Consider the following 19,706-nt stretch of genomic DNA (forward strand, 5'->3'; position numbering starts at 1 on the left):
AAGGCTGCTTTGTCTTTGTAGTTTTTCAAGCTAATACTAAATGACTTGCTAGAAGCTACCTCAAATGGGTCCTGGCAGAAACAAATGTTACCGTGAGCAGGAAAAAAGATCTTCCTAACACACTGAAGACATCAAGCAGTTTTACTCAAACCAACCTGGGTCAATTATACATCATCTAATTTTATATCCAGAAATATTAGGAGATTTAAGAAATCTTTGATCTGTATATGAAGGGTTGGAGCAAGGTCAAACCCTGCTCTGCTATGACTTCCTGTAATACATGAAGAATCCCTAAACATCCCAAGTCACAGGAGTCTCCTTTCTGAAATCAGAGGCAAGCAAATCTTTAATAAATCAGCCACAAACACAAGAAAGTATTTTAAATATACAGTAGGAACATTTATTTTAACACTTCTAAAAGATATTTCTCCATGCCTGATGATTTGATATAAAAATCAAACCCATCATACTTTTCCCACCAGTCTTTCCACATCAAGGGCAATCAGAAATTTGTACAACATGAATATTTGCTTCTGAAACAAAAATTACAAATTAAGTGATAACAAAAATACACAAATCAAATGGACCCTAAACAAATTTCTAATGAAGTCTTTTCCCCTTTCCCCCCATCACCTAAAACTTCTTTCTTCAGCCTCATTCTGCTCCTTTTCCTTTCTTTGCTTGGCCATGAACTTCTGTTAAAAGCAATGTGCAATATAAAATATTTATTAGGTGTTGCTCTGCTGTGTATGAAAACATATCTAATATAGTTCACTGAATTTACAATTTAAAAGAGCCTGATCCTACAAAATAAAGATTAGAAACACAGTGCCTTACATTCTTTCCTTCCATTCACCAGTCATCTGATACTTATGCTAGACCAGGCATTATGCTTGGTGCTTGGGGATTCAGTGGTCAACAAGACAGGTAAGGCCCTTTACCTCATGGAGCTTACACTCTAGCGGGGTAAGAGAAACAATAAAAGAATAAATAAATAAGACAAATTTTGGTGCTGGTAAGCACTATAAAGGAAAGAAATACAATAAGGTAAGTGACTGAGGTTGACCCTTCTTGGGGGTGGGAGGGAGTTTTGTACTTTTAGTTAGGTCTTTCTTAAGCAAAAGCCTTTCTGGGAAGCTGATATTTGAGTCCAGACTTAGCTAAAAGTGGGAAAGAGGCAGCTATCCAAGTGGGACTGGGAGAGGGCAAAGGAACAGAGATATTGAGGTGCAAAAGCAGCAAAGGGGCCTTTTATATGTATGAAAAAAAAGAAACTGAGAGCACCAGAAAAACTGAAACATAGTGAGCAATAACAGACAGTGAGGCCAGAGAAACAGAAAGGAATCAGATCATGTAGGGCTTTATAGACCTACAAGAAGTTTGGGTATTATTCCAAGTGTAATATAAAGCCAGTGGAAAATATGATGGAAAAATGACACAAAGTTAAGAGCATAGTTAGTATAGTATAATGGTTAAGGGTTTGAGGCTAGAATAAAACAGAGCTGGGTTAAAATCCTAGGTCTACCACTAACCAGCTATGTGATCTTGGGATTAGATACTTGGGATTAGATACTCTTTAAGCCTGTTTTCCTCACCTTTAAAACTGGAATGATTAAAAAATAAATAAATAAATAAATAAATAAAACTGGAATGATAGCATCTACCTCATAATGTTGATGGCAGGAGGGGGTTAAATAAGCTTCCAGCAAATAACAACTCAATAAATGTTAGTTGAGTGTTGGTGCCACAAATTCAATTTAGAGGATATATAAAACAACTCTCAAACATTCGGAAGGAATCAGAACCACTGCTTCAACTATAGCTAATGATGATTCTCTAAAGTAGCACCTCCTAAAGATGAGTACAACTTAAAAGGGGGGGGTGAGGGGTTGTCATTAAATCAGTTTAGGAAATGGGTTAAGTAAAGTTAAGCAGATTCTGACTAGGTAATTCACAAATTTTAATATGCTATATGTCCGACGCTGCAAGAGGCCTCAGAATACATGGTTTCCCACACTTTAATGGAGAGTTATATGGGACTAGTGGTCTGTACAATCTACCCTGGGGGATGCTGCGAGAGGAAAAGGAATAAAGACTAGAAGTTCCTGGCAAGGTACAGTGAAGACTGTACTTCTGAATTGTAGAGGAATAAACTGGCACCAATCTTCAAAAGTTCTCCCGAAGGGAAAGAATATACATTCTAGGCAAACACTTAAGTAGTTTAATTATACCACCTGAAGAATTTTATGAGGTGTTAAGAAAAAAAATTTACCTCTGTATTTTGCTTATGACGTGTACTCTTGCAGTGATTTGTCATTGCTTTTTCACCTGAGTAGAAGAGGGAACAAATTGGACAGAAGAATCCAGCCTTCGGTACAAGAAAGTCTAAATCTACAGGACAGGAAGAAAGAGGGGAAAGAGAAAGGAGGAAAATTAATATCTATAGCTGTGTTAATCAATTTAGCTAAACATGACAAACATGCTAATCATAGTATATACTTATATACAAACATGCTATATACTGCTATGTATCTAGGGATCAAGAGCAATTAAGCCTTTAATCACAGAACCGAGGGCTTTATTTTTTAACAAATTCTGTAATATTCCAGAGCCTCCAGGATACCACGAAATTTCTTCAGAATAGCAATTCGTTTGAAAAAGAATCTAATGGTGTTTTTGAAATGAATGCCTTTGGAATCCCATTAAAATAAAAGAAGAAAAAAAGAGGCAGAACGATGGGCAACTGTTTGCCTGAGGATGCTGAGTAAACAGATATGGTGCTCCTTTAGCTCATTTTAGCTGGCCACAGTTTGCTAGCTAAGCTTTTCAGCATGTTTACTGAAATTTCTGCCTGGGCAAGTATAACTTAGTTCTTACCACAGGAGCAAAGAAAGTACCAGGAATAAAAGAAAAGACTTATCCCAGACTTTTAAGAATGGGAAAAAAAAAAAAAAAAAAAAATCCTTGCCAGGTCATCTAAACACTTACTATGGTACCAAATTTTTATTTCATATGGATAAGGAAAAATGCCATGTTTACTTTACCTTCAGGGACATCGGGTACCACTGATTTCCCTAAAGAAGAGTCCTCAATCTTCTTACGTTTTCTTTCTGGTTCTGAATCCTTTAATCCAGATTCGTCATCAACTAAAATCATTAAATTTTTCAAGGAAAAGAAATTATTCAAAATAGATTTACAGCCTGTAAAGCTAACATCAGATAATCCCTGCCTACAAAGTTTAATTTATGGCTCATCTCTCTAAGTAAACCTTCCTTGGCTAATCCCACTGGACCACTCTTCCAAGATTCTTGGATGTTAGGAATAAATGGACTAAAGCTAATAGCATATTTTATTTATATATTGTTCTCGAAAGAATTTCAAGAGTAATGGAAGAAGTTCAAGTTCTGTAATTACTGTCAAAGGTGTATGTAAAGGGCTGGGTAGGAGAGAGTGTGGACTGAGGAGGAAAGGACGTAGGCAGAAAATAATTCTCATGCCCTTGCACTGAGGCCCTCCCAATCAAGAAAAACTGAGCCTAAACTGACAGAGATCCCTGTCCAACAGAATCACAAGTGACATCACAAATGTTCAAGTCCAGCAAAGTAAATCACATGTGAGAAACATTCAGTGTTGGCAGACTCTGCATAATATGATCTTGGGGAAGACAAGAACGGAAACTGGTTCCAAGCAATCCTGGTTACCCTCAGGAGCTGTAACACCTTACTATTACATGGTAACTGACAAGTCCCTTTCACATATATACCCTTCATTTAGCTTTTATCTCGTGTGAGATAGGCAGGTCAAATCATCATTATCCTTATTTCTTCATAGATGGAGAAAGCAAAACCAAGACAACCAACCAAAATCAAAACTAAGAAACTGGTATGCCCAAGACTGCAAGGCTTTTAAGTAACAGAGGCTAGAACCAAAGTTTGTGACTTCAAGTTCAGTGCTCTCTTCATGCAACTGGGCCACTCTTCAACAAATCTGAGGGGATGGACAGGAACCATGAAATCATTATTTATTCCTCTCTTATTCCTTGTGTTTTACTGGTCCTAAAGAGTCGATTAAAAAAAGGCTATCTCCCTTTTCTTGACCTGATTAAAATAGCCTCTAGTCTCTTCCTACAAGTTTATTCCCTCATCAGAATAACTAATAAACCTTCTTAAACATATTTGCTCCTGCTACTCCAAAGGGATGTTTATGTTATAATAATAAATGTGTTATATATAATCATATAATTTATAATTATTTAAATAGGGGGACCTGGGTGGCTCAGTCATTAAGCGTCTGCCTTCGGCTCAGGTCATGATCTCAGGGTCCTGGGATCGAGCCCCAGGTCGGGCTCCCTGCTCGGTGGGAAACCTGCTTCTCCCTCTCCCACTCCCCCTGCTTGTGTTCCCTCTCTTGCTGTGTCTCTCTGTCAAATGAATAAATAAAATCTTCAAAAAAAAAAAAAAAAAAAGGTCTTTCTTTAAAAAATAATTATTTAAATAGATTAGAACATTTATTTTTCATTTAAAATTGTTTAGAAAATTACTTTTTCTTCAGCTATGTCCTTCTGTCAAACATATTGTCCATTAACAGAAATAAACTGTTATATAAGCAGTAAATAAGTCACTTGTCTCTATTTTTTAGTTGAGATGAGGCAGTTCTAAGAAAGCTGGTAGTTGCAAACAGAAATCCTGGAGGTAAAATACCCTCATGAAATTAGGAGCTAATCAGATTTACTGAAGTAATTTAGATTACTAAACCACTACCTATGGCTTGGTATCAAGGAGAGGTTAGGGAGAAGAAGAGACAAAGAAGGAAAGTACCCACTTGGCCATGGGAGACAGCTTCAAGAAAGAACACATGATCAAGTAACACATAATGCAGAGACGTCAAGTAAGACTGAATTAGGAAGAAAAAAACCTTAATAAATCAAGTTTGATAACAATCCAATGGGGGTCTCTTTATCAACATAAATTTCAGGAAGGTGAGAAAAAAAAATTTCAGGAAGGGGGTTTAGAAAGAAGCCAAAATACATTCAGTTCATTGAGATGAAGAAGTGAAAACAGGTGATTCCTTCCAGATACTTTGCCCTGAAAGGAAAAAGAAGAGTGGGAGCCAGAAGGATTCCAAGGTTAAGGGCATGGTTTTTTTAATGGGAAAGACCTGACCAAAATATTTTGTATGTGTGGTACCAAGGAAGATAAAACACAAGCTGGCAGAGAGTGGAGATGCTGTATTTGCCCTGGTAAATGGAAATAAAAGTAAGGTTATCCAGGGAGGAATGAGCTGGGTAAAGTAGTATATGATACAAAGGGGGAAAAGACTTACATTACACCTGGTTAGGAAATGGGAAAGAAAGAAGTGGGGCAGCACTGAGGGCCCAGCTGAAATCAGATTCAATGAACTTGGAATGAATCGCAGTTGGTAGTTTTTCCTTAGCGAGGACAGGATAGAAAAGCAAGAGGGCAAGGAGGGTGCATCAAGGACAATGTACAAAGGATCTCTTGTAGTGCTATTTAAGTCATCCTAGCTTGATTTTTCGCTTTAACTCTCTGAATCAATTAACTTGAGATCTGGAACTGTGTGCTTTTTTTCCTACCCTTTTATTAATTTTGCTATGAATATAATGGACACAATGACAAATATTTGCTGAGGGACTAAAGTACTGTCCCTTACTAGACACTGGTCCATATTGGTTTCAACATAAATTTTATCAATGTTAAGACATCTTGTTTCATTCACTGGCTGGCTGCATGGCAGCCTCCATAAAGCAAGGGAATCTGGGTCCACAAATAAGAGCTGGTTAAGCAATGATTTCTACTTGATGCTGCAACATGGTCAGAATAATCTTTCCCTAACATGACATGACAAATTTGTCATGTTCTATTATCACATTCTATCACAAAAGGGATTGCCTTATTCTGTTATTCCATTCCATCATGTTCCATTATCTCTCAATTACAAAGACCAAAATCTTTATCCAGATAAGGCTGTTTCTCCCACCCCCACCCCTACTATAACTTCACTGTTTTTCTACTTTTCTTCTTAGATGGTAGACCTTTGGAACTTCAACCACTACCTTGTGTTGTGTTACTCTCTACTCTCCTCCCCACTTCCATCAACCCTGCTTTACCTTCACTAATTTGGAAGGCCTCTTCACCTTTCATTGGGTCTGTCGCAACAGCTTTTTCCGATGGTGGTGTTTTCCCAATTCTAACTCTCTTGGTTGGCGTTTTAGCTTTAAAGAGAAAGTCTAATTTATTGCTATAGTAATAGCATTCCATTCTTAGTTCAGAAGTTATTTTGATTTCCCCTAAAGTGAGCTAAACCTATTACTCTAATACAATCAAAATATTACTTAAAAGTGAAACGGCACCTTCACAAATTTTTCTAAATCCTAAATCTGAGGAAAAACTGGGAGGCAGTCCGGTATAATATCGTTCTACTAATCAAAAGCTGTGTTTTCCAGTAACACAAATATACCATTTTCATTCTAATTTGGGCACTGTAGTTTGCTTTCCAGATTTGTCGTCTTTTTTTGAAGTATGGTAACTTGGGACAAAGTCTGCTCTGTAATTAAAAGAAATCTGTAAACTTGTACACATTCCTTTGGAAAATATCACAGGCCATCACTATTTGTTGACTTCTTTTATCAATACAGGGACAATTATGAGTAATGCTGCAACATAAATTTTTATAATTTTAAATGTAATCCCCTCATAAAGCAGAAAATTACCGCTTCTAAGTATCTACCTGCTAAGTGTCTTTGAATCATGGTTTTCAGATCTTCTTCCATAACATTCTCACTTATTGAACCAACTTGGGAAAAGGCTTCAAGTTTCATCTTCCTTGTGTCCACAGCTTTCTTTTTTCTATCCCCTCTTTTATCTGTGGGACGGTCATTTTTGCTTTGTGCTAACTCAACTTTTAAATCACTGTCTCCATCTTCCTCCTCTCCAACTTCATCAACAGTAACAAAATTAAGCTCTTCTTTAAGGTTGTTAAAATCTGCCAGAGAATCTTCATCCTCTTCAGTTACTTCATCCAAAGTCACTAAATGCAGATCACTGCTGTCATCCTGTATTTCATCTACAGTAACTAAAGTAGAAGGGTCTTCAGGCATCTGGGAAGAAATGAACCCAATGGGATCCCTTCCAGTATTTCCCTCATCTCCTTTAGTATTTAAAGTGGCAAAACTTAAGTCAGCCGACTCATTTAAAGGTAGCTCCTCAACTTCTCCAATTTCATCCACAGTTACCAAGCGTTCTTGTTTGAGATCTTGCTCTTCAGCCACTGACAGTACAGTAACATCTTTAGGTTCACTGTGGGAAATGCAATCATCTTGATCAATTAACTCATCTAAAGTAAGAAGTGAATTTGAATTTTTTACCATTTCTTCCATATTTATTTCTTCTTCATCAATTACTTCATCCACAGTGACTAGAGCTTGTGCTAGGTGCACAGCTCCATCTTCTTCTTCCCCAATCTCATCCAATGTTACAAAAGATAATTCCCCCTCAACAACACGAGGGGCAGGAGTTTTCCCCTTCTTCTTCTTTAAGTTAAGTTCAGAGGAAGAGGCATTTTTGAGAGCTTCTTTTCTTTTTCCCTTTAGTGGGTTTTGCTTGGTTTGAAAAGGATTTACTTCTTCTATAACCTCATCCACAGTGACAAATTCATCCAAATTAAATGGAAATAATGGTTCCTGTTGAAGAGATTAAAAAAAAAAATCACAGAACCGTGAACAGAAACAATTACTGATAACTGGTTAGGCTCCAAATGGTCCCAGCAAATGTGCATGAAATATCATCTGTGAGAATTTCAGTGCAAATAAGTTTCCTATAGGCTATAAATTATTTTTTAAGGCTCCACAAATGAATTAGCTCTAATTCACAAAGTAAACACCTCCAAAGGTAAAATCCTAACAACATCAAACTAATTCCACCTTTACTTAATTTCAATTAAGATTACATTTCCTAAATGATGTACAAGTTCTGAAATACAAAGCACAAAAATACTACATTTAAAGCATTTATCAAACTACAACGTAAAAAATTTATTGTTCCCTGTTAAATGATATCTAGTAAGTGTTCTAGGAGACTTAATGGACTATTAGAAGCACCTCAAATGTAGCTAGAAAGTCAACAGCTAAGACTACACCACTGACCAATTAAGATATACAACATTAACATAAAGTTTCTATTTAGAGAAATTTATATGGAAAAATCCTTACTAAGACTTAATGCCAAATATAACTGCACTTGGGAAAAAAAACCCCACAGTATCTGTAATTTGAAAAATGGTGCCAATACTAAAGAACATAAATTCCCAGCAGGATTCTTACAAATTTAGTATGCTATCAATGATCAATTACTAGCATATATAATGACATTAGAACATACACCCAGTGATTTTGGGAGGGAAGAAACAAGTAAGCATTTATACTATCAACTTATTAAGCCAACAGAAACATTATCCATACTTTTGCTTCTTAAACTACTAACATCTCTCTTCCGTGCCCTGATAAAATGACCAAAAAAATATTCTATGAATGGAAAAACCTAAAATATCAAACAACAACAAAAATAACACATTTATTTGGCAAGAGAACTTAGTACCAGGAAAATAAATCTTAGAGCCCATCCAGTTAGGTTCAATTGAGCCATCTCAAAGAGGACCACCTATTCGGAAGTTTCACAAAACGGCAAGGACTTTAGCCAAACACCAGTCTCCTTTAACACGTATGATTCTATTGTGTTTATAACCTATTGCTGTAAATAGGAGATTGGAGGGATTTTTCTACTCTAATTCCCTTCCTGCCCCTGCATAACTTTTTGCCCTGCACCATGAACGCAAACAATTTAACCTAGCTCAAGGTCAAAAAACAAATTGGTGGTAGGGTCAAAAATAAAATATCTCATTCCTGTCCCTTGCTCTGTTATCAAATTATTATAGGAGAGACACTAATTATAAGATAGATGAACTCTTCTGTGGAAGGATAGGATAGAAGGCTTATTAGTGTTAGTGAACTGTTTCTTACCTCTTTAGATTTGGAACTTCTACCTGTGGTGCTTTTAGGATTCTTCGTGTTTTGCCCAGCCAAAGCCTGAAATATTAAGTAAAAAAATACAGAAAAATAGAATTTACAATTTTGTTATTAGTGTTAGTTTTTAAAAAAGAATGCGAACACCAAACAATATCCAAACACATTCAATTATGCAAATAGTTAACAGGTATTCCACACTAAGTCAACAATCATTTTAACAACATAGGCATCATCTCTGTAAGTTGTAGATAAATTCAGTTTCACTGATCTTTTCTTCCCTATACCCATCAATGTCTAAGTTGGGCAATCAGTAAGCTGATAAAGGAAGCTTCAATTTAAACGAGAAAACGGTTTCCCATTCAGAAGCAGAGTGGTAAATCACCTCAGGAGAGTCACTGCAGACTTTTTTTTTTTTCCTTTAAACCACACCTGTATTTCTGACCACATTTTATCCAAATAATGCTTTTCCAACCTGTTAATAAATTACAAACATGAGCTTATTTTTCTAAACGTCTATTGGCTTAAGTCAGTGGAATCATTAAGAGAAATGGGAGCTTGGGGGTGGAGTGAGGAGATGGAAGTACAAAACAAGATTACATCTCCTACTCCAAAGTTACAACAGCAGAGCTACTCATTTCAAAGATACACTGAGCCATTCTTCCTACCCTCCTCACCTTGTTGTTGCTGTCATGCCGTTTCATGACCGAAGGTCTAGCCTCTGTTTCCTGAGACTGTTTTGTAATAAAATTGTAATCCAGTTCAGAATCCTTGCCTTGCAGGGCTGAGATCCTTCCACTGCCTCCTCTGGTAACACCGCTCTGAGTGGGTTTCAATTTATTGCTTTCAGCCAAGCCTGACCTGGCACTTGTAGGTTTAAGGAGACCCGATTCCTTGGCTGAAAGTTTCTTTTCAGCATTTATTTGATCTCTGAGTACAGATTTCAGAAAACTTTTCTGGTTTTCGGATTTTGAAGCTGTCACTTTTGCCTTTGGAGAAGAGACCATACCAGCTTTGATGCTTGATTTAGTGCTAGATGTATTTGATACAGCCAACATACTAGTTTTACCAGTTTCATCAGGCTTATTGGCCTGACCCATTCCTTTACTGGGGTATGCCTTGGCCACAGCATTTTCTGCAGGCTTTTCTTTCATTGCTGCCATGATCTTTTCCAACTTCTCTGCAACCATCCTAGCATCATTCTTTTCAGCCTTCTCTGTTCCTATATGCAGATCCATTCTGGTTTCCTTACTATTAAATTCATTTTCCTCCTTTTCATCCATGTTACTTTTCCCAGAAATTCCCTTTTTGCTCACTGCCTTCTCATCCCCAGTGGAAATTCCTGGTATCAGGGCCACAACACAAGTAGATGGTACTATTTCTGAAACAGTTTCATGTTTGTCCACTTCAGCTACAGCTTCTATCATAGACTGTGTAATCCCAGAAAAGAAATCTTCTGCTTCAGATGGAGATTCTTCTAGAATTCCTTTGATGTTCCTTTCTTCTATAAATGGAGTGTCAGATGTTGATAATTCTGTTTCAGGGTTAATAATTTCTGCCTCTTCCTTCTCAAAGTCACTGGTATACACCTGCTGATTTAAAACACACTCCTCTACATTTTCAGTGAATAATTCAATACTGATTGGAGTGGATGCTACAAGAGGAATTTCCACTTTGACCTCTTCTCCTTGAGTTTCAACTTCCAATGTTTCAATAGCAAAGTCAGAGTCACACAGTGCTTTTTCAGGTTCTTCCTCATAAGGTTCCTCCTGCTGTACAGAAGTTTCTGTTTCAACTTTGGGAACAGTTTCTTCTTCAACCTCACTAGGTTTAAGAGAGAGACTATCAGCTGCTGTTTGCACCTCACTTTCATCAACTGGACTGTTTTTCAAGTCAGGGCTAAAAGTATTTAAAAACAAACAAAAAAAGAACACAAACAAAACACAAACAAAAATCAAACTATGATGAGAATTCAACCATTATAAATAATCCTGCTGATGCCAATTGTTAAGACTTCCTGATGCATTAGTAATAAGCACTGGGAAATCCAGCCAATCGGCATTAAAATGGTTAAGATGTTTTGACATAAATAATGTAAGCAATATAAAATTTTAAGAGATCCTCCATTGCATTGAAGATTTTAGTTCAAAGGAAATAATGGCAAAAATGTGACCACTGATATAATTCTTATGACCAATTTTTCCTTCTGTGTTACATTTGCACTAGACATGAGGAGGCTGAACATGAATCTGAGACATTTCAAATTATTAAGATCTCCCCAACAGTGGTTACTGAAATAATATGTGTATATAGTTCTACAATGTAACTAAAAGTCCATGCATTGAAATTTAAAATTTTAAGTGAATCTTACCTAAAATGAACAGAAACAGAAAATGGTAAGGAGAAAAGACTATACTCCTAACCATGTGAACTTTTTTTAAGATGTGAGACAATTTGTTTTTCCCAAGAACTGTATTTAATAACGACACCAAAAAAAACCTTTCTTTGGAGGTATCTTTTAAATACTCTATTGGATTTAAAGTTAGAGGCAAAACCGACAGAATCACCTTAACATAAAGTAGGTGCCTCTGGCTACCTGAGTGAGAAGGTATATATTAAAAAGAAATTGTTCCAGTTACAGAGAATAACTTAGACTTCCAATACATAATTTAAAGTTTTAAGTAAAATTATTCAGAAGAAATGAAGAAAATACATGGCAAGTACATGCAATTGATCTTATTTCATTGTGGTCTTCCCAAATCCAAGGTAAACAAAAGTGTGTATGATTCTATAATTCAACTTCTTTCATTGAGACAGAGACAGAGTAAACTGTTTTTACATTAATGTTCCATAGATCAGAGGTTATCTTTAAGAGTGACAAGGAAAATCTTAGCTTCCAAAACAATGTCCAGCATGCTGTCAATACAGATCAAATTTAACAAATATAGTCACTTATTACATTAGAAGCACCCGGTTAGAGGAAGACACCAGAAAGTGATGCATTTCAACACCTCATAGTAAAGAATACTGTTTTTTTTCCTCCTAGTTTTCAAGGAAGGAGGGGATGAGACATCCCCTTGATATGCTTGATATAAGAGTGGCCATAATATCCTTTAGTTAATGCAAGGTGATGTGTATCTGTGTCCCGAGGTGTTAATATTTCAAAACTTTGGAAAAAGTTAAGTGCTACCATATCAGGGTCTACACTTGATCTTAGCCAAAAGGCCGAGAAGCGATCCATATCAGGGTCTAATCATTTGAACCAGTAAACTGGTCTTCCCCGCAGAAGATGGTTAAGTTTAAACTTCCAAAGGAGATCTAAGGCATCAGAGAAACACCTCTTGATGAAAAGTTATAGAGGTAAAGAGTTTGAGGAATTTATTTAAGTTCAACAGTCAGAAACCATAAACCTTAATCAGTATGTATTCTACTCATTTGTATAAGCTTCCTTGGTATACTGAAAGGGTTTAAAACTTTTATTTGAAATTATTCACATCCCTTATATTCAAAAATACCAATGGCTGATTTTAAGTGTTCCAAATTCTTAGAACTAGTCAGAATAAAATTTGTGGCCAGGCACAAATATGACAAAGATAAGAAGTTCTGACATTCACTTATAGCAGTTATGTAAGTAATACTTCTCAAATGTGAGCTTTTATTTTTAAATTATAAGACTTATTTCCAATAAGGAAGATTAAATTCAAATTCCTGCCTCATTACAGAACTGCACCATTAACCCTAAAGGCTTTATAAATTAGGGTTATACAAAAATACCAATCTACTCAGCTAGAAGGATAACTGGAGCTTTTGATTCCTGGCTCTAGCAAGTCCTTCCCCTTTACCATATTTAAGTTTGTCAGTAGAAAAAGCTATTGTCTTTTATACGAAATGAATCACTATGCAGTTCCATACTTCAAACAGAGTATGGACCTACTTGAAAAAATGGCTTAATACAATGGTTTTTTGTCTTTTAAAATTACAGTGCTGGGGCACCTGGGTGGCTCAGTCGGTTGAGTGTCTGCCTTCGGCTTGGGTCATGATCCCAGAGTCCAGGGATTGAGCCCCGCATGAGGTTCCCCGCTCAGCAGGGAGTCTGCTTCTCCCTCTGCCCTTCACCCTGCTTGTGCACTATCTTAAGTAAATAAGTAAAATCTTTAAAATAAATAAATCAAATAAAATTACAGTGCTTTCTTCACAGAATTCATTTACCAAAAATTAGTATCTATTTTTCTGGCAAATATGGGAAAAAGTCTCCGTGTTCCTCAGGTTAGCCTGGAAAGTCCATTTGAGATGTAAAATAAATGAAATTATTAACATCAGAGTCAAAAAAAAAAAAAAGTCTTTTAGAGATCAAAGGAAAACACAGTCATATTTTGGGAAATGCACAAAAAAGAAATAGGGAAGGCATTCAGAATATAGGTATCTAATTTCCACCTCTGGCCCACTTCCATTCCCCCATAATACCAGGGTTTCAAAACTCAAAAAAAGCTGGTGTGAGAACAAAGATTAATACCATACCCTACACTTTCTGAGAAACTTTAGACTGCAACTTAACAATACTGAAGATTAGCATTTATTTAAGAGGGCCACTGGGTACTTCCCAACATTGTTCTGGGTTGCATCCTTATTTGGAACCTTAATCACATGATAAGTAAATACAGTTTACATGGAAGGGGATGAGAACAGGCAAAATGTAGATTATTATTAATATATCCATAGAAGATTTCCTTTAAGTAGGAAATATATTTAAAGACTTCACACTAATTATAAACAAAAGGATCACATTCATGATGAATCAGCACCTGCAAGTGCTTCAAAAACAAAAGCAACACAACAAGCACCAGTATTTTCCCAGGATCAGTTTACTCAATAAAGAAATGTGAAGTATTCAGGCCCCATCCCACGTATTTTTTTCTAACGTCATATAAGTCAGAAAAAACTGACTGCAAAATGGAAAGTATTAGTACTAGAATTTTTTTAATTAATTTTGTAAGATTACCATAAAGAATCTCTGATTGGAAAGTCAAGATAATGAGAGGAAAAAAAGACCAGAACACAGACAAGAGCTGTTCTTGCAGACCTAAAACTATGTCAAATGAAATCTATAAAATGAGATTCCTCTATAAAATGAATTTTTGAAAAAGCCTACTCACTTAGCCAGAGTTACCGTGGTCAAACCGTAGGTCCATCTATATGACATGTAGCATTACCAGCCTATTGCCCTTTGTGGGCTTTTAGAGCCAACAGTGCTGTTGGTATTACTTTTAGACAGGTGAACATAATTGATATGATGGTGTACAACTTCATAAAAAGTCTGTGCTGGCATTTACAGCAAACCTAATTGCTTAAAGTTACCACCATATTTTAAAGCACTCTTAATCATCTTTATCATTTAAAAACCTCATATAAGAATTACTAAGAAAAATCCGTAAGACATCCTGCTTTTCAGGCATCTTAAAATTAGTGCATCAAATAAAACAAACTTTCCATATTGAAACACTTTCAAAATGCTCTTTCAAACTGATAAGCTCTTACTACATTGACTCTAACAAATAAGAGCAAATCACTTAGTATCAAAGAGGGGAAAGAATTCTAAATCAGTGATTCCAATGAAAAGCAGTAAAAAGAAGGTTATTAATTGGTGGGGTGAAGGTGGTGATAAAGGTGGTATTCATCAGGATGAAAAAGTTACTAAGAAGAGGGTGCACTATATGTGGTCAGAACAAGACTGTGAGTCACTGTGTTTACACTGAAGAACAAGTTTTCATCTTTCATTCAAGTTTTCATCCATTATTTTGCTTCCTTTCCCCCACTCCAGTTGTCTTCAAAAAGTATCAGAATACATACTGAATACCTTCTTTTTGGTTTTAAGTCAATGAAATTTTAAAAGACTATACAAAATGATTAAAATTTTATTACTGTGTTTAACAATTTTGGAATAGAAAAATCTAACAAGAATTAATGCTGATAACGGAGTCGAGATGTTCAAGAGTCCAGCAAAACATTTCATAAAGAAGTCATATTTATGTATTTAATTCAAACTGTGTTTACAAATTTAGTTTTTCTAAAAAATCAGTAAATAACTGAAAGAGACTAAAAAACAAAACAATGCTCAGTCAAAAAAAAAACCACAAAAAACCACACACACACACACACACACCCGTAACATTCATATATATACACAAAATGGACATGAGAGATACAAATATTTTGCTACAGGTGAACAATTATCGTAAAGTACAGGAACAAAATTCAGTAATTAAATACTATGCAAAAATGTCAGCAAACTTAAAGCAACATACCTTTCTTTTCCTAGTTCTGGGTCTTTGTCAGCTTGAGCCTGTAACACAATTCCACATTTCATTAGAGGCTATTCTACTGGATTTTAAATATTTAACCCATCAATGCAATGAGTTCAGTTCTTAAAATCTAAGCTAAAAAAACAGTATCACATCTTGTCCACATAACTATCAGGTGCTAGAATTATTTTCTTATTAAAGAGCCCTAAGTTAGGTGATAGGGAATAACTGACACACAGCAATTAATGAAAAGAAAGTCTCCTTAATATTGATATAAATAAGAAACTCTTTCGGATGCTTGGGTAGCACAGTTGGCTGAGCGTCCAACTCTTGGTTTTGGCTCAGGTCATGATCTCAACGTCCTGAAATCAAGCCCCGAGTCAGGTTCTGCACTCAGACGGGAGTCTGCTTGAGATTCTCGCAGCCCCTCTCCCTCTGGCCCTCCTCCCGTGCATGCATACTCACACTCTCTCTCTAATAAATAAATACAATCTCTTAAAAAAAAACTTTTTTAACTAAAAGCTTGGAAATGCTGCTTTTTTTGAAGAATAAAAACAATCAAACCAAAATATCAACATCTTCATTGTGCAATTTTTATTTAAAAAGACTTCTAGGAGCGCCTGGGTGGCTCAGTCGTTAAGCGTCTGCCTTCGGCTCAGGTCATGATGCCAGGGTCCTGGGATCGAGCCCCGCATCGGGCTCCCTGCTCAGCGGGAAGCCTACTTCTCCCTCCTCCACTCCCCCTGCTTGTGTTCCCTCTCTCGCTGTGTCTCTCTCTGTCAAATAAATAAAAAAGGGCGCCTGGGTGGCTCAGTTGGTTAAGCGACTGCCTTCGGCTCAGGTCATGATCCTGGAGTCCCGGGATCGAGTCCCGCATCGGGCTCCCTGCTCGGCAGGGAGTCTGCTTCTCCCTCTGACCCTCCTCCCCCTCATGCTCTCTGTCTCTCATTCTCTCTGTCTCAAATAAATAAATAAAATCTTTAAAAATAAATAAATAAAATAAATAAATAAATAAATAAAATCTTTAAAAAAAATAAAAAGACTTCTATTTATAAGGGAGATTAGGTGACTTAAAAAGCTTTCTACTCACAACACTTAGAAGCGCTGAAGAAAATTTAACAATCCCTTTTTTTTTTTTAAGTAGGCTCCATGCCCAGAGTGGAGCCCAATGTGGAGCTTGAACTCACAACCCTGAGATCAAGACCTGAGCTGAAATCACGAGTCGGATGCTTTAACTGACTGAGTCACCCAAGCAACCCTAACAATAATCCTTTTAAACATATACCTGAACCACCAAAAAATCAATGTCCTACGGCCCAAAATGGAAGCAGAATTAAAAATTCGATGCCTAACATACCACGCACCAGTCCAGGCACTGGACACATCAGTGAACAAAACAGCAAAAACTGTCTGTTCTTTAAAGCTTATATATACTACCTGTAGGCTTTTTCTCAGGGAATCGTGTGTGCTCTGAGTTGAGAATTATCTTTCTTTAGATATATTAAAAACTGAAAATTATACTTTAAAAAAATTGAATAATGTGCTTAGAGAGGATTTCTGGTGTGGGTGATGGGAGTCCCAGAGTAAACGCCTTCTTTACTGGGGCATTTTGCTGGGTATTCAGTCTACACTCTAATGACACATAACCAAAATTAAAGATGACAGTTGATAAGCCCCATCCATAATATTTACAAGCAGTCTTCCCATTCATGGGAAATGCTTATGCGGGGAGGGGTCCTCATGACAGCAGAGGAAATCTATACCAGATACCAGTACAAGCTAACTTGCTTCTTTATTCATAAAGAGAAAAACAAATGCACAACAGAGAGCAAGATAAGGATACAAAATGGAATGAAGACATTTCAGACAATGAAATACTCCACAAAATCAGTATAGGTGCTACTTCCAGAAAGACAGAACATTAAAATTTAAAGTTAAGAAGTAATCAAAGAAATAGTAAGAGGAAGATCTTCTTCAGGTGAAGGAACACACTAATCTTTATAAATTCACTGAGTGCTCTAAAGCAGGATATATGAGTAAGTCTCAAACCAAGATAAAACCTTGCTCACTGGGCTAGCCATACTGATCCTCCTTGGAGTTCCTGAATCATCAGATTTGTCCTTAAGGACTTAGCACTTGCCCTTCAGTTTAAAAACCTCCTCTCCTTGTTATTGTAGAGCTTGCTCTTTTACTTTGCTCAGGTCTCAAATAACTATTCCTAGGAGGGACTACCCCTGCCACTCTAAAATATACATTCCCCCCATCCATTACTCTCTATCCTTTTATCTTGATTGGTCTCCATAACACTTCATAGAATTTTTTAACCACCTAACATTGTGTGTGTGTGTGTGTATACACGTATAATCTTTTTATAGTCCATCTTCTCCACTAAAATATGAGCTCCTTGAGGACTAGGACATCAACTCCTCTATTTATCAATGTAGTCCAATGTCTAAAACAGTGCTGGCATAGAAAAGGAATTAGACAGGTATTTGTTTAATGAACCAATCAATAAATACTAAAAGTTTTCAAAGGAAAAAAAAAAATACATAACGATATGACTAGAATCAGCTTTCTCGGGGCACCTAGGTGGCTCAGTCGGTTAAGCATCTGCCTTCAGCTCAGGTCATGATGCCAGGGTCCTGGGATCAAGTCCCGCATCAGGCTCCCTGCTCAGTGGGGAGCCTGCTTCTCCCTCTGCCTCTGCCACTCCCCCTGCTTGTGCTCACTCTCTCTCAAATAAATAAAATCTTAAAAAACAATCAGCCTTCTCCTTAACAATACAGGTTAAGGGGCACCTGACTGGCTCAGTAGGTAGAGCATGCAACTCTTAATCTTGGGGTTGTGAGTTCGAGCCCCATGTTGGGTGTAGAGATTTATTAAAAATAAAATCTGTTTTTAAAACAAACAAAAGAACTACTACAGGTTAAGAAAAACAATGAAAGGAAAAACAGTCTGAGCATAGAATTCTCCATCTAGACAAACTATCAATGAAATATGTAAGAGCAAAATAAAGTCAATTTCAAATATGCAGGGATTCAAAAAGTTTACTGTCCACACATACTTTCTGGGGGGAAATTATTTGATGATGTAATCTAACAAACAGAAAAGCGAACCAAGAGAGGAGGAGATAAGAGAATCTAAGAAATAACAGAAATAACTCAGAAGAGCAATAAAAAGAAAATAAAGGTGTGTAAGTTGCTTTATGGAAACAAATGGCCATAAATTTAGAACAGGGAGCTTTAACAATAGAGTAGATTCTATTCAACAAATAGTAATAAATGGCCTGAGTAACATGAAGACACTCTTCCCTTTTCCTCTCAGCATCAATTGCCCTGCCACAATTGTACAGGAAAGCCATAATCCAAACACTGAAGAAAACAAAAACAGCATCATTTTGAAAAATGAATGGGGATATAAGAAAGTGACCTCCAAGTGTACAAGTTATGGACAGATGTGTATTTCCTTCTTTACAGATCCACTCTCATGCTCTTCAATTCTGTAGTAAGTATCTAACTAATCAAGGTATCAAAAATACAGATATTAATTTTCAGTACTTAGAATTAAGCCTTCATGCTTCATATGCAGAGTAACTATAGTTATACAACTAAAAGTTGCAATGTGTACCTTATTCAACTTACTGTAATTTAGACAAATTTACACTGCTCCATAAACCACAAAAATTGAAGTAGTGATTGAAACACATTTTTAAAAGAAAGAATATCTAAACAGCATCATTTGTGCTCCTCTCCAACATTCTGGAGAGCCAATGTTTGGCTACTCTCCAACATTACAGGTAAAAAAATGAATGGGGGGTGCCAAAGAATAATATAAGGATGTTAATTAATTAGCTCATTATAAACGTAAATTAAAAACTGTTATTTTAAAAATCGGGGGACAGGATTTATTTCCATTTCCTAGTCCAGCTTAGGCTTTCATTACTTCTCATATAGACCATTATAATACCTTGAAATTAGTCTACCTGCCTCAACCATCAATTTACCATTTGTTAAATGAATATAATGAACATGCTAAAGATTATGAGGCTAGCTAAGTCTACAGTAAAGATTATGAGGGGCTAAGTCTACAGTAAAACAATGTGTTTTTCAATTTAATAAGCCATAAGAACAAGGTTCTGAGTAAAAGCTTGGGAAGTAAAGTATCGTTCAGGCAGACATTTTCTATAATTATTTGTTTCATTTTCTTTAAGTCTAAAAATTCACGACTGTATTTTTTAGAAGAAAAATTTCTGTATCATCAGTGTTTACTATAATTCTGAACAAAGTAATAACTTCAAAATATCAAAAACACAAATTTTTTAAAATACCATGTACTGTTGAGAGAAAAAAAATGCTAAAAACTTCCGAATT

At 36.3% G+C, this 19,706-nt stretch overlaps 1 protein-coding gene and 1 pseudogene across 8 annotated transcripts in view; both read right to left on the bottom strand.

Moving 5' to 3' along the window:
* Positions 1 to 374: 374 nt before the first annotated feature.
* The window catches only part of ZNF638 (zinc finger protein 638), a 129,453-nt gene continuing 110,121 nt past the window's right edge, over positions 375 to 19,706 (bottom strand). For 3 of the 8 annotated variants that reach the window (XM_035001335.1, XM_035001334.1, XM_035001333.1), the window contains 8 exons: positions 15,340 to 15,377; positions 9,715 to 10,936; positions 9,035 to 9,100; positions 6,748 to 7,699; positions 6,128 to 6,232; positions 3,045 to 3,146; positions 2,273 to 2,391; positions 375 to 695 (listed from right to left, as the gene is read on the bottom strand). In XM_035001335.1, coding sequence (XP_034857226.1) covers positions 630 to 695; positions 2,273 to 2,391; positions 3,045 to 3,146; positions 6,128 to 6,232; positions 6,748 to 7,699; positions 9,035 to 9,100; positions 9,715 to 10,936; positions 15,340 to 15,377 — 2,670 coding nt within the window. In that variant the 3' untranslated portion in view covers positions 375 to 629. The remainder of the gene's footprint in view (positions 696 to 2,272; positions 2,392 to 3,044; positions 3,147 to 6,127; positions 6,233 to 6,747; positions 7,700 to 9,034; positions 9,101 to 9,714; positions 10,937 to 15,339; positions 15,378 to 19,706) is intronic. The other 5 variants (XM_035001339.1, XM_035001338.1, XM_035001340.1 and 2 more) reach the window with 3 other exon arrangements.
* Positions 12,130 to 12,274, bottom strand: LOC118008358 (annotated as a pseudogene).

This window comes from Mirounga leonina, unplaced genomic scaffold (genome assembly GCF_011800145.1).
Source record: "Mirounga leonina isolate KUSES-001 unplaced genomic scaffold, KU_Mleo_1.0 Mir_125, whole genome shotgun sequence".
Classification (NCBI taxonomy): domain Eukaryota; kingdom Metazoa; phylum Chordata; class Mammalia; order Carnivora; family Phocidae; genus Mirounga; species Mirounga leonina.